This window comes from Macrotis lagotis, chromosome 2, assembly GCF_037893015.1.
Source record: "Macrotis lagotis isolate mMagLag1 chromosome 2, bilby.v1.9.chrom.fasta, whole genome shotgun sequence".
In the NCBI taxonomy this organism is placed as follows: domain Eukaryota; kingdom Metazoa; phylum Chordata; class Mammalia; order Peramelemorphia; family Peramelidae; genus Macrotis; species Macrotis lagotis.
In genome coordinates, this window is record NC_133659.1 from 989,294 (window position 1) to 1,002,779 (window position 13,486).

General features: G+C 47.4%; 2 protein-coding genes and 1 pseudogene across 3 annotated transcripts in view; 2 read left to right on the top strand and 1 right to left on the bottom strand.

Annotated features, from left to right (window-relative positions):
- Positions 1-13,486, top strand: part of ZZZ3 (zinc finger ZZ-type containing 3) — a 120,301-nt gene that overhangs the window by 103,294 nt on the left and 3,521 nt on the right. The gene's annotated exons all lie outside the window — the stretch shown is intronic.
- The window catches only part of AK5 (adenylate kinase 5), a 171,730-nt gene that overhangs the window by 11,977 nt on the left and 146,267 nt on the right, over positions 1-13,486 (bottom strand). For both annotated transcript variants that reach the window (XM_074221136.1, XM_074221137.1), the window contains exons 9-10: positions 11,071-11,113; positions 10,400-10,444 (exon numbers count right to left, since the gene is read on the bottom strand). In XM_074221136.1, the coding sequence (XP_074077237.1) occupies positions 10,400-10,444; positions 11,071-11,113 (88 nt within the window). The remainder of the gene's footprint in view (positions 1-10,399; positions 10,445-11,070; positions 11,114-13,486) is intronic.
- LOC141515598 (PITH domain-containing protein 1 pseudogene) lies at positions 88-967 on the top strand (annotated as a pseudogene).

A 13,486-nucleotide genomic window follows, 5' to 3' on the forward strand; every position in this document is an offset into this window, starting at 1 on the left:
AATAAAAAAATAAGCTCGCTGTGCAGCGGGGTGGGTGTGTGGCGGCCTGGTGGGGCTGTGGCGGGGCCTGGGCAGGCATCATGTCGCATGGACACAGCCACGGTGGGGCGGCCGCTGCCGGAGCAGCGCAGCCTGGCCTACGGGCTTTACCTGCACATCCACCTGGAGTGCCTGCAGTGCCTCAACGAGAGCCGCGAGGGCAGTGGCCGTGGTGTCCTCAAGCCCTGGGAGGAGCGGGCCCACCGCACCCGGTTTGTAGAAAGTGATGCTGATGGAGAGTTGCTGTTTAATATTCCATTTACAGGTAATGTGAAACTGAAAGGAATCATTATGGGAGAGGATGATGACTCACATCCTTCAGAGATGACACTGTTCAAAAACATTCCACAAATGTCTTTCCTCGATACAGACCGAGAACCTGATCAGACTTTTAGCCTAAATCGAGACCTCACTGGAGAATTAGAATATGCTACAAAAATGTCTCATTTTTCAAATGTCTATCATCTCTCTATTCATATTTCAAAAAACTTTGGCGCTGACACCACAAAGGTGTTTTATATTGGACTGAGAGGAGAGTGGACTGAGATGCGTCGACATGAGGTGACTATCTGCAATTATGAAGCATCAGCTAATCCAGCAGATCACAAGGTCCAGCAGGTCACCCCACAGACAACACTTCATTTCTTTAAAGGCAGGCTGGGCCTCCCACAGAAGCTTTTGTGTCAGCAGTGATGTCAGACAACCATTTTGGAAAGAAAAAGATGGGACTTGAGTGAGATATGGCTTTTGCAGCTTCCCCCAAAGCTTTGTTGCTGGTGGGGGCCTGAAAACTGAGGACACCAAAACATTGGTGAGGGCCACTGAGTTAAGAACAGTTTTGGCACTTTGGGCACTGTAGAAATTGGGTCTTGAGCCCTTTGGAAATCTAGAAGTCATGGATAGCCCTCGATTTCCCTGTATGGATGTGGCTGTGTGACCTTTTAAAAATCAGTAATTATCACTACCGGGTTGCCTCTAGCATTCCAAGATCTTGAAATTTTGTTCATGGCATTTGCCAATAAGATCTCCATCTTGAAACACCTTTCCCTGCTTGCTCCCTTTTGTTTGTGTGAAGTATTTTGTGTTTGTTGTGGCTAAGCCACTCAGGTCTACCAGGTAGCTGCTATCCCTTCTTTAAGTATCCTGGGATTGTGGCTATGGAGCTAGTCTCTTGATCATATTTACAGCTTTGCATCCTTTCGTGCTGCCTTTGGTAGGTAACCAACCTCTGAAGGGCATTGTGTTCATATTGGTATGGTCGTCTTGGTGGTGACATTGGGACTTAGAAAAGCATTATTTATGGCATGATGCTTACTGCTTTGCTTACTGCTTACTGCTTCTTAGAAAGCAGAAATCTTTTGAGCTCTTCTGTGCACAGCTTTCTATTCCCTGTGACTAAGAAGCTTCCTAATAAATCCATACCAGAAAAAAAAAAGAATAAAAAAATAAGAAATCATTTTCTCCCTTATTACTCTTTAGGGCCTGTCCCCTCCAGAGTTATTCTGAACTACCTTAGCCTAGTTACAAAGGCCAGAGATAGTTTCCTCCTTTGTGTCCCATTTACACATAACAAGACACACCCTTCAATATTACAAATGATGGATCATATCGTCTAAGGGGATGTTAAAGTTCTAAATAAGTCAGGAATTACGACAACTGCAAGAACAGGAAAATCTAACAAATTTTACATTAGATGGCTGTCTTTTGAGTCAGAAAGGGGTGGAGGCATGGGGAAGAAAAAAGACATTTCCCTGTTTGAATGAGGGAATTCTTAGTTGGGGAAAGCTCAACTTTTCATTCCCGTTCTAAGCACTTCCATTTCCGGAAGTGTCCCACCAGGACCTTGCTTTCTCTGACAAGAAACTAGGACTTCCCTCCTTTTGGCTTCCCTAGGAATTGGGGTCCCTTGTGGCTACCTGATGCCTCCTCTTTGCCCCTGCCTTGGTGCTACCCCTTTCATCTAATAATGTCTGTCTCTCTCATCTATCAAGCCATCTCTTTCTCTATCCATCCATTTATCATCTTTCCATCCATCCATTCATCCATGGACCCATAGAACCCATCTATCCATCTGTCTATGGGTAGAGCTGCAGTTGTCCCAGTTCCCAACAGGGACAGAACTGCCGATCACCAAGGCTGGCCACCTCTCGCTCTCTTCCCACTTCATCTCTTCTCCTTCTCTCTTTAATCTCCAACACTATCTTATGCTCTGTTGCTTCCTTCCCTGCCCTTGGTTCACAGGGCTGCTGTGGCAACTTCGTCACCTCATCACCTCTGTCACTGGTGACCAGGCTGACCTGGCCCCTCTGCCTGTCTTCTCATTGGTTTCTTCTCTGTCCTGCAAGTGTCACTTAAGTTCCACACCTAGACTCTCTTCTCCTTGCTCCCTTTTTCTACAGCCTCTCTCTTCCAGAGCAGGGGAAACAAGATTTCCTTTGAGCTCCATCCCCAGCTCAGTATTCTCCATGGCTGGAGAATAAGGTGATCTGTGTGTTGGTTCTTTGCTACACGGATCCTTGTCAGATTGGAGATTGTGAAAATAGAGGGAAGAAGAGAGCCCCAAGCAGGTGAGCCTTGATGAAGGAGGACAACTATAGCTGAGGAATGGATGATTAGCCAAATAGATGAAAGATTTCAACACAGGGAGGTGATTCCAACCTCAGGTTTTCACTGAGATTTGATGTGACTCTGACTGGGCCAGTCAGACGAGACAGAGAAGACTAAGCTTTGTGGATCCAGGCTGCCCTTGTGAAGAAAATCTGCATTGAGTTGGACATCAATGAGGACAACAAAGGTGTGTAAAGGTCCCGTGAATGGAAGATGGATATAGATGATGGAGCCCCAATCTAGAATGCTGGACCCAGTCGTGTATTAGGCAGAAGGAGGTAAGCATACCTGCATTGCTCAAAACATAGAAAGGGAGTTAGTAAGCGTCAAAGGCAAAGTGGTGGATCAGTTCTAGATTTGCTGTAAAAAGGATTTTCTTTAAAGTGGAAGAAGGGTTCAGAGAAATGAGCGGGCTCATTAATAAGGACCTCACAAGGGTGGGGGGAGGACCTGGCAGCTTCAGAAGAAATGAGGAGACCCTGGAAGGAAGTAGAGGTCCCGATGGATGAGGAGGAAAGCTGGGCAGAGTGACAGCACCCTCCATGTGGAGGCCTCTGGTGTGGTGTTGGTGGATTGTAGAGTTGGGAGATGGAGAAATCTGAAGACATCGTTTCATAGAGCAGGAACTGAGGCATCGAGCAGCTGAGGGACTCTGCTTAGGGGGTGGCCTATCTGCCATGGAAGGTCCAGGGGAGAGCAAGCTGTCTGGCTCCTGAGGGAGGTGGAGGGGTGTCACCTGGAGGTGTCAGCCCTCTTTCTGGGGGACAGTAGGGAACACTGATGTAGAATGGAATTTTTCATGATTGACTTGCAAGCAGATCTCCTGTGTCTCAAGTTCTTCCTCTGGAAGGATGGGCTCCTCTGGCTTCAGGCTCCTCTGAATGACCATTGAATACATCTCCCACAAAGCCAGTCTCAAGGAAGATGACCTGCCAGCAGAGTGGGGCCCTAAGGATTGGACTGACTGCTGGAGTCTCTCAGCCCAAAGGCTGCGGGAAGTCATTTACAGAAACACTGGGTTCCTTTCCAGGGCTCTGGACTGACCACATCCCACTCCCTTCTTGGGAAGAGAAGTTTTCCTGTGCAGACACTGCACCATCATCAACTTGGTTTCAAGGAAAAATGATGGTAGTTGGGTGGTCTTGGACACCTTCTCTTCCACCCTCAGTCACCCTGGGCCTTGGAACAGGGGGTTTGGGAGGGGCTGGAAAGAACTAGAAGAACTGACTTGGGTGGGTCTCCAGCTTAGATCCAGAGTCCTTGGGGAATTCATGGACAAATCCAGGCCAGAGTCCTGGAAAGATTCTCCCAACAAACAAGGAGGAACAGCCTTGGTGCTTGGCAGTGCAGAGCAGCTCTTCCTAGCTGCAGGTGCAGTCTGGGGGCTCCTGGGGCTGCCCTGTAGTCCACATGGTGCCTCTCTCAAAGTCCCCCTGCCATGCCAGGAGTCAGAGGCCTGCCCAGAGTCTGAGGTCACATTTGAATTCGGGTCTTCCCAACTCCAGGCCCAGAGGTCTGCACTGTAGTATCCTCTAGCTAGCTGTAATAGAGGACCAACTTGGAAATCAGGGAGATCTGGGTTCAAGTTAAACTTCTGACAAACTGATTAACCCTGGCAGGTCACTTGATCTTTCATGTCCCAGGTAAGTCTCCATAGTAGGTGAACCAACTTGTCTTGGTGGAGGGGACTTCTGTACTGGGAATTCCCTCCTTGGATGATGGAAGGAATCATAGATCCTGCCCCAGCCGGTGCCATCATCATTCCAATTATATGTCTTAACCTCTTCCAAATTAGCTCCTCCCTTCCCCCCCCCCCCCATGTGGAAATTGAATTAGAGAACCTCTAAGATGGCGTTCACCAGGGTTCCCTGGTGGTCTTCAAGAGCCCTGCTTATGGGCCATGGCGGTTTCTCCTCCCTCCCTTCTCTCCCCCCCCTTCAAAACAGGTTTTCTTTACATCCTGAGGGCCACACATTATAAGCCTGAGACAGTTGATAGGTTCTTAGAGCACCTTCCCACCCCACCCCCCAGAGATCTATAAGTCTCCATTACTTACACCTGATTAAACAACCAGTGTTTTGTACAGTGATATAAGGTTTCCGAGGGAGGGGGAGCAAGGGAGGCTGGGGTGGGGGGTTGGTCCCAGGTTCTGACTATGCCCCAGCCCCTGCTCTGCTGTGCCACTAGCTGGCTAGACTGCAGGCTGTGGAGGGGCTTCCCATGAAGCCCCAACTCCTCCCAGGAAGGACTGAGCCTCAGGTTTTCCAACTGTAAAATGTCTAGTTTTCTGTATGATGCTACCAGCACACTGGGAGGGTCTGGAAGCAAGGACAGTGGAGGATAACCTCTGACCCCTTGGGATCACCCCTAGGTGCTGGGATGGGGGGAAGCGAGGCCACAGAAACCAGTTTGTGTCTCAGAAGCCCTGATTCTGAGGAGTCCAATGCCCCCCCCCCACTTTATTGCTGGTAAGACATAGCTAGCATTCACCTGGACTCCCACTGAGGCAGCTTCCCCCCCACCCCAGGCTTACTGATTCTGTTAGAAGGGAGTCCCTTGAGCCCCTTGCAGGACTTGTGATGGCCGCCAGAGGTCAGCACAACCCAGCTTTCACTTCGGGCAGCGTCATTCTCCATCCACAAGATCAAGGTCCCTTTGGATAACCATCTTCAAACACCCTGGAGAAGGCCTGGATTCAAATTCAGCCACGGATACTTAACAGCTGGGTGCCACTTGGCTTCTGTTTGCCTTAGTTTCCTCTGCCATAGAGGGGCATACCAGCACCCCCTCCCAGGGCTGGTAAAGCCTGTAGCCTAGGGCCTGGCATACATCAGCACTTCAACACAAAGCTTGTTTCCTCCTCCCACTGAAGTCTCCTCATCCCTCAGTCCTAGGACAAGATTTAGGAATCATTGGACTTAGGGCAGGGTCCTATAGGCTTAGGAAAGAAGGGATGTCAGGGAACCGTCAGCAAGTGCCTGCTGAGTGCCAGCAGAGCAGGGAGGCCCCAAGAGCTTCCTATTAAACCTCATCCTTGGAGGTTGGGACCAGGGCCTCTTCCAGCTTCAGGAGAGACTCAGGGCAGGGATTGGCACCATAAATACAGCAGGTACACAATAAATGCTTAGTGAGCCATCAGTTGATTGTGGATGTGTGAACTATAAGCCTCACTGTCTCTCTTCCTTTGCGGGGAGGTGACCTTGGGGTCCTGCCATCCTGAAGGCCATTGAGCTTTGGAGTCTCTCAAGACCTTCCCCCATCATTGTATAGGCATCCAGAGACCTAGAGAACTAAGCTGACAATTCACCTTGCAAAATGTGGTGGACACAGAAACAGAACCCAGGTCTTTGGGCTCCAAGTCAATGCACCTTTAATACCACCTTTTTCTGTCCTCTCTGAGCCAGAGAGCCACAAGCTAAGGGGCTGGGCTCCCTTCTGGGAAGTTGAGCAGTGTCTTGGGCATCCTTGAGAGTGGAAGGTGCCATGTCACCCACATGTGGGGCCCCCTTTGCTAGCCACAGAGTGCAGGGGCAGATCCCCAGGACCTCTCCTTAGTGATGGGCTCTCTGTTTTAGGGGAGGGGTTTAGAAAATAGACTCTCATCCCCTCCCTCATTAGGTTTCTCCTGTTTTCCAGCTGTGCATTCCCCTCTCTTCCTTTCCTATCCTCTCCTCCCACTCTCTGAGGGAGTGTGTGAGACTGTTGGGAGGATTGCAGCAGGAGGAAAGACAGAAAATAAAATGAGGTTCACTCCCCATGAGCCTCCCCCAGTCTGATGCGTGCTTCTCACCACCACCAGCTTCACATTCTTAAAACAGCTTTTGAAATCATGACACCCTCTTGGACCAATCCCAAACTCCTTTGCTTCTCAAGTCCTTCCTTCATCGCAATATCCTCCTCCCCAGTCTGACCCACCTGATACACACCTCCCTACTTGACACACACTTAGTCTGACCCACCTGACACCCCACCACCACCACACATATTCAGCCTGTCCCACCTGATCAGCCCTTCTACTCTGAGCGCTTGGCTTTATCCTCCCACTTCTCTAGAGAAATGCCTTTGTCTCCTCCTCCTTAGCTCAAACTTGGCTTAGAGTCCCAACCACAGGAGAAGGGAAGCTGGGTCTTTTCTAGGCTTTCCTAGCCGCAGACCCGCTGTACTATTGGCCGCCCCAACCTCAGATGCTTGAACAACTGCTATTTCGTACACTATCTAGTTTCTCTTTCCATCCATCCTCTAATGTCTCTTCATATGGGAGGATCTAGGGTTCTTAAAGGCTGGAGTGGGGTAGGAGATAGGGATGCAGGAGTCCTGGAAGGTCCAGCTTGAAAAATATTCAGATGTCTGAATGAGAAAGCATGGAACCTAGAGGCATGGGGAGATCTGGTTTTGGGTCAGGTTCCCAGAGAAGGGTGCCTTTGGATCACAGAGGCAGTCCACTGTCTTCTTTGAACAGGTGAGGACACTGCATTGCATCTCAGAGGCAGGAATGGCATCAGGATATCTCGTTCATCTTCTCACCAGTGACTGCCAACATACCATACAGACCTGACTGTTGTGACTGAATAAGTCCTGGGTGTGGCTCAGCTATTGCCAGCGGACAGAATGGCGCTCAGCATGTTCTCATCATGTTCTCACCATTCGTTGGTTCAGTGGAGATTGGCACCTTCCCTTGTGTTTTCCTCTCTTGTTAGAATGGAAACTCCTTGGGGGCAAGGACCATCTTTCTCTTTGCTTGTAATTTTGCTCATCTTCAAGGAGGACAAAATGACCTCAAGGTCAGCTACTGTGTAGATGGTAAGTCATTGAAAAAGCCAAGACTAAAGGAGACGAAGACTTGGTGTCCTCATCACAGCCCCTGAAGCTGAGACACAATCAAGTATGGATTCTCTACTACTGGTGCCAATTTTGGCCTGACAATTAACACTAAGAAAACATAGATTCTCCACTAGGCAGCACCTCGACATCTATACTTAACCAAATGGTGAAATCCTGAATGTAGGAGATAAGCTCATCTACTTTAGCAGTATACTTTCCAGGTACCATCATCCACACAGATGATAAGATTTGATACCTGCATTGCCAGAGCTAGCTCAGTATTTGGGAGGCTCCAAAAGAAAGGGTGGGAGAGAAGATGACCAAACTGAAGGTCTACAGAGATGTTGGGTTGATCTTATTGATTCTTATAGGCCTGTGAAACCTGCACAGTCTACAGCCATGCCAGGAAATGTATCGTGTCCATTTGAATTGTCTTCAGAAGATTCTGAAGCTCACCTGGCAGAAGATCCCAGACACTGAGGTCCTTTCTTGAGCTAAACTGCCAAGCATCCCAACGTTCCACAGAGAGGGCAACTCTGATGGACTGGACACATTGTTAGAATGCTAGCCTTACACTTGCCCAGAAAACTATTTTATGGAGAATTCACCCAGGGCAAGTGCTCCCAAGGGGGTCAGAAGAAGTGATATGGACATCCCGAAGGTCTCTCTTAGGATCCTTGGAATTGACTGTAAGCATGGGAGAGATGGTTCCAGCATGGTGTGCCCTCATCAGAGATGGGGCTGGGCTCCACGAGCGAGGCAGAATGTAAACAGCTCAAAGGAAACATGAGGGGTGCAGCTTTAGAGACAACTTCACATGGCCTGTGCATCCCCAACCTGTGGCAGAGCATTCGGTTCTCACATCAGTCTTATCAGTCAGAGTTGGACACATGAAACTTGACTCTAATGGAGTGGTGCCATTTTGATCCTCTCGAGAACAAGGGACAAGAACCAAACATTGGTATCCTTAAAGACTCAGCAAGATGGCTGGAGCATAAGCAGCAGTGTGCCTCTGACTGGGCCAGGGACCCAAGGACTATCCCAACCTCGAGGAGCTTTGGGAACTTTGTGATACATTTCTCATTGTGTGCTGTGGCTACCTCAGGGGATAATTCCTCCTTGATTGTAAGGTCCAGCCCAACTGTGCCTGAATCAGTGGTATGGTCAGAGGCTGTAAAGTCTCAGACAGTCTCTGGCCTTACAATCCACCTTCCACAATAGTCTTCTTAAGGTAGGCTCATAGACTAATGATAACAGTTAGCATTTCCTTGGAGTCAGGCACTCAGCACACTTTCCTAGTATCAACTCATTTAATCCCCATAACACCCCTGTGAGGTAGGTTATTATCCTCATTTTACAATCGAGGAAACTGAGGCAGGTGCAGCCTAGAAGTGTCTGAGGTCAAGTTTGAACTCAAGTCTTCTAGATGATAAGCCTAGTGCTCTATCTATTAAGCCACCTTGCTGCTATCTGAACTTATTTAGTAGCTATTTCCATTGAAATTCATGACTGTCCTTGAACAAAGTATCATTCCCACTGGATCCCCCTCCCATTCACTTTTCCTGTCCCATGGGGGCTATGGTGGAGCCTGTGGACCTTCTTAGAAAACCATCTTTAAAGGCATAGAATAAGAACCTAGGGTTGCAAAGAAAATCACTGTGCTTCCTCTTTTGAGATCTGCTGTTTCTATTGCTTGGCTCTTTGTTGACTGTGAATTAAAAGTTGCCCCAGACTTTTTGACCTTGGCATTCTCTTCCTCTGGCATCCAGGCTCAAAGCCTTCTAGGCTTGCCACGGCTAGAGGAAGCCTCAGTCCAAAGTACTTAGCTTCACCCAATTGCACTCCCCACTCTCCTTCCACACTTCCCATTCTCCATTTGCTTTCCTGAGTCTTCCTTCAGACTTAGACTTGGGATGGACCACAATCCAGGCCAGGCAGAAGAGAGCATCCTGCTCCTACACATCTGGCAAGCTGCTGTCCATGGGCAGTCTGTCCCTAGTTTAGCCAGCTCCAGTGGTAAGAAAGGTTTTCCTGATTACCAGTTCCCTTCATGGTTGCTGGTTCTGTGCCCCACTCCATCCCCACCCCTCACAAGTCAGACACTTTTATAAACTTGATCTCACAAACCTGAAAGGAAGGTGCTATTAAGATCCCCATTTTACAGATGAAGAAACTGAGGCAGGCAGTGCTGAGCTTGGCCAGGGTCCTCAGCTGCTAAGTGACAGGTCAAATTTGAACTCACATCTTCCTGATTCCCCATCGCGTGCTCTGCACACTCACCACCCGTGTGCTACATTTATGGCATTGATAGGTGCTGTTAATGTTAATTCCTTGCCTACTCAATGAAGAGGCAGAGCCATCAACTTTGAAGATGGCAAGCTGTGAAGGGCCTCTAAGCTTGAGGAGTGCAGCAATGAATTGAAGAGATTCCCTGGGCCTCCAAAATGATTTTCTATTGGAGGGGAGCTAGAGTTGAGTGTGTCTAGTCATGGAGCTACTCAGAGATACGCTGAGGTCCCTGTTAACTCTAAATCTATCCTCTCAAGCATCCGGTGACCTTAAAGAATGATTGGATGCAGTGGAGTCGAGAAGACTATCTGGGTGACCTTGGGCAAGTAACTAATTTAACCCTATTTGTCTCAGTTTCCTTATTTGTAAAATGAGCTGGAGAATGAAATTGCAAATCACTCCAGTATCTTTGCCAAGTAAACTTCAAATAGGCTTACAAAGAGACAAATATGACTGAAGAATGACTAAACAAGTGAAACCCAGAGGTTAGAGTCGCCAAATTTGGGGAACTTTTTCTGACATAAAAAACTGAGATTTTAGTAACAAGTTTACACCATAATGATTAGAAAGCAAACTTCAACCCCAATCTCCTTGTGTCACTGTTAAAGGCCCAGGCTTTAGAACCTGGAAGGAGGGTACTCACCAATCACAAAAATAATCTTGGACTTCTTCAAATCTTCTGCAAGATCTGTCAAATTAAAATAATTTTTAAAAGATTTGGCTAGAAAAGCTCAGGTGAAACAATGATTTTTTTTTTTTAATATCTAAGTGGGCAAAACCTATTTGGTGGTTTGTTCCTGCTCCTACCAAGAGGTTACAGTCCTCTTCAGTCTTGTTGAGGGACAAGGGGCTAATATAGGGAAGGCCAAGCTTGTCTTCAGGGCCTTTCCCACACTGTCCTAGCTGTGTTATCCCCACCTTTTCCTCATGATGTTGGCTGTGCCTTTATGATTGGCAGCCTTGGACTCCCTATCCCCGGTTGGATTGCTCCTGGGAAACTTCCCATATAGAGGCCGTTCCCTTTTTCTCCCACACAAAACCTTGCCTGGCCAGGGCTCCATGCTGCCAGGTCTTGGTTGGGTTAGTTTGAACCAGAACTGAGTGTTGGAAGGAGCTCCAGAGGCCCACCAGTAAGAATAAGAATTTCCCTTATCTCTTCTTGGTCTGCATGGGGGATCTCCAGAACAGAATGGGAGATCTTCCCTTTTGCCTTTGTATCCCTTTCACCTAGCATTTTGCATAGAGTAGGTGATTAATAATTGCTTGCCAAATGAATGAACTTATGAATAGATTTTATCGTGGAAGGAAACTTACATTCCATGGTGTCTTCCCCCAAAGCATTTATCTTGTCATCTCCCTAAAAAAGGAAATAATTCACAAATTTAAAGCCATCATAAACATGAAGAAAAAAATGCATTTTCTTTGTGTTTAACTTGCTCCCAGAAAACTACTCTGGGAACTTGGCCCTAAACTAACCCATCCCTAATGGGGCAGGGACAGATGGTTGGAAAATAATTTCAAAAGGTGATTTATTTTTTTATCTCAGTAATGAAAAGCCTGGGTGGCCTCCCAGATACCTCCCACCAGCAGCCAGTCGCACTGTTGGGCAACATCACAGCTGCATCCGGTGTACAGCCCCAGCCTGCCTGTTAACAAGGTGTTTTTGTTTTGCCAGTCTCCCTCCTATCCTCCAAGAGGGTTAGGGGCACAGGGTCATGGCATGAGAATGAAACACAAATTATGGGGATTGTTCTATTCCTGAGACACATATAGGCTCAAGGAGAGACCTTGCTCCTGGTGAACTGGAGGGAGATTTAGTCTTATTTAGTGCCTCACTTAATCCTGGAGGAATTCCTCAATGGGAGGAGGAGCCTGTAGGGGTGGAGGAACCTTTTAGAGGGAGAAGACCACTGGGCTGGAGGTATCTTTCAGGGTGAGAAGGCTATTGAGAAATGGTGAAGGCAGGAAAGGAATGAAAGACAGTGCCAAAGCTCTAGGAACCGAGAGATTTTTCCCTTTCCACTTGAGATGAAAAACATCTTTTCCCTAGTTTGATTCCAGGTACAAAATGGACCTGGCTTCTCAAGAGGTCAAAGCTTAAGCCTCTGGGCTAAGCAAATGGAAAGATGGCAGAGCCAGGAGGAGACTGTACTAAACGTGGTTAAGGATTCTGAAGACCTTTAACCCTTGTTTAACAGAGCCAAAGCTGGTAGGGAATGCCAGACCAGTGGGATGCTGCCTGGCAGAGATGACATGATGCTTCAGACCAGTGAGGAGAAGGTCCAGTGGGAACTTGGAGACTGGCGTGATTGGGAAACCATAGGCTGGGTCATCCTCGTTCTTTAAACACATATCCTGTGTTTCTTTGGTTTGTGTCCCTCACACATTTTCCCTTGGTATGTCTATTCTTTTTCTCCCCAAGCACAGAATTGTGGAAATAGTGCGTCCCACAGATTTATAGAGGGATTGCTCTATTGCTACTTTTCTTACTGTGATGCTTGATTATATGCCTTAAAAATCATGTCCTGGGGCAGCTAGGTGGCACAGTGGATAGAGCACCGGCCCTGGAGTCAGGAGGACCCAAGTTCAAATCTCGCCTCAGACAATAATTACCCAACTGTGTGGCCTTGGGCAAGCCACTTAACCCCATTGCCTTGCAAAAAAAAAAAAAACCAACCTAAAAAAAATCATGTCCTCTGAGCAGGAAAAATGATGCATTCTATGGGAGCTCATGAGCCCACTCTTTTCCAGAAACAGACACCCCACCAAATCTCTGAATGATTCCAGACTGTTGACAAATCAACAAACTATCCTTGAGTATCATCACATTGTCCACAATTGTCCCTACACAACACGGAACCACATTTAAGAGTAATATTGTACCCCAAATGCACAATCAGCCCAACTGAGTATGAAGAGCTTCCAAAATTGGAGGTTCAGCAGGAGACAGGATGAAGCAAGCCCGTCTTCCCCATGGTCTGACAGGAGGCAGGAGGGGATGCACCTGTCTTTTGGCCATCCTCCCACCTGTCCTTCCCATGACTGTCTGAAGCAACTGATACAATGACAACAAAATGGTAAAAACAAATACATTTGAAAGACTGAGACTGATGAATATAATAATGCCCATCTGTGATTCCAGGAGTAGAAAGATGAAGCCTACTGCCAGCATCCTTATAGAGAGATGGACTTGGGGGTCAGGAGATACATATGGAGTATCTCAAAAGTCTTAGTGGCATTGGAAGCTTTGTTTTAAGCGTTCTTAGCTTAAAAACCACCCTAAAATGTTTTGGGAAAACCTAAATTTTTGGCACATGGTCAATGAGAGAATTGCTTTCTTTCCTTCTTCCTTTCCATCCTTTCTCCCTCCCTCCTTCCTTCCTTCCATGACAGAGTGGAAGGAGAGAAAAAAATATATCTCTTTTAATAAGAAGAAATAAGATTAAATACAAAAAGGCAAAACAAATCTGGGATGTCTTTCCTCCTTTATAAAGGTGATGTTGGAGAACAGTGTTAACACTTGCCATCAAGATATTGCCTCCCTTCCCGCTGCCACCATGAAGTCTCTTCTCATGTCCCTGCCTCTATGGGGGGCCTAAGGAGCAGTGTTAGATTGGCATTCTCCTAGGCTCAATCCAGGCTTGAGAAAAGCCTCCTACCTTGTTATTATTCTCCCCTACACTCTATAGGAAGAGGCTATTATTCAGGTTTCTTTCTGATGCACATGAGG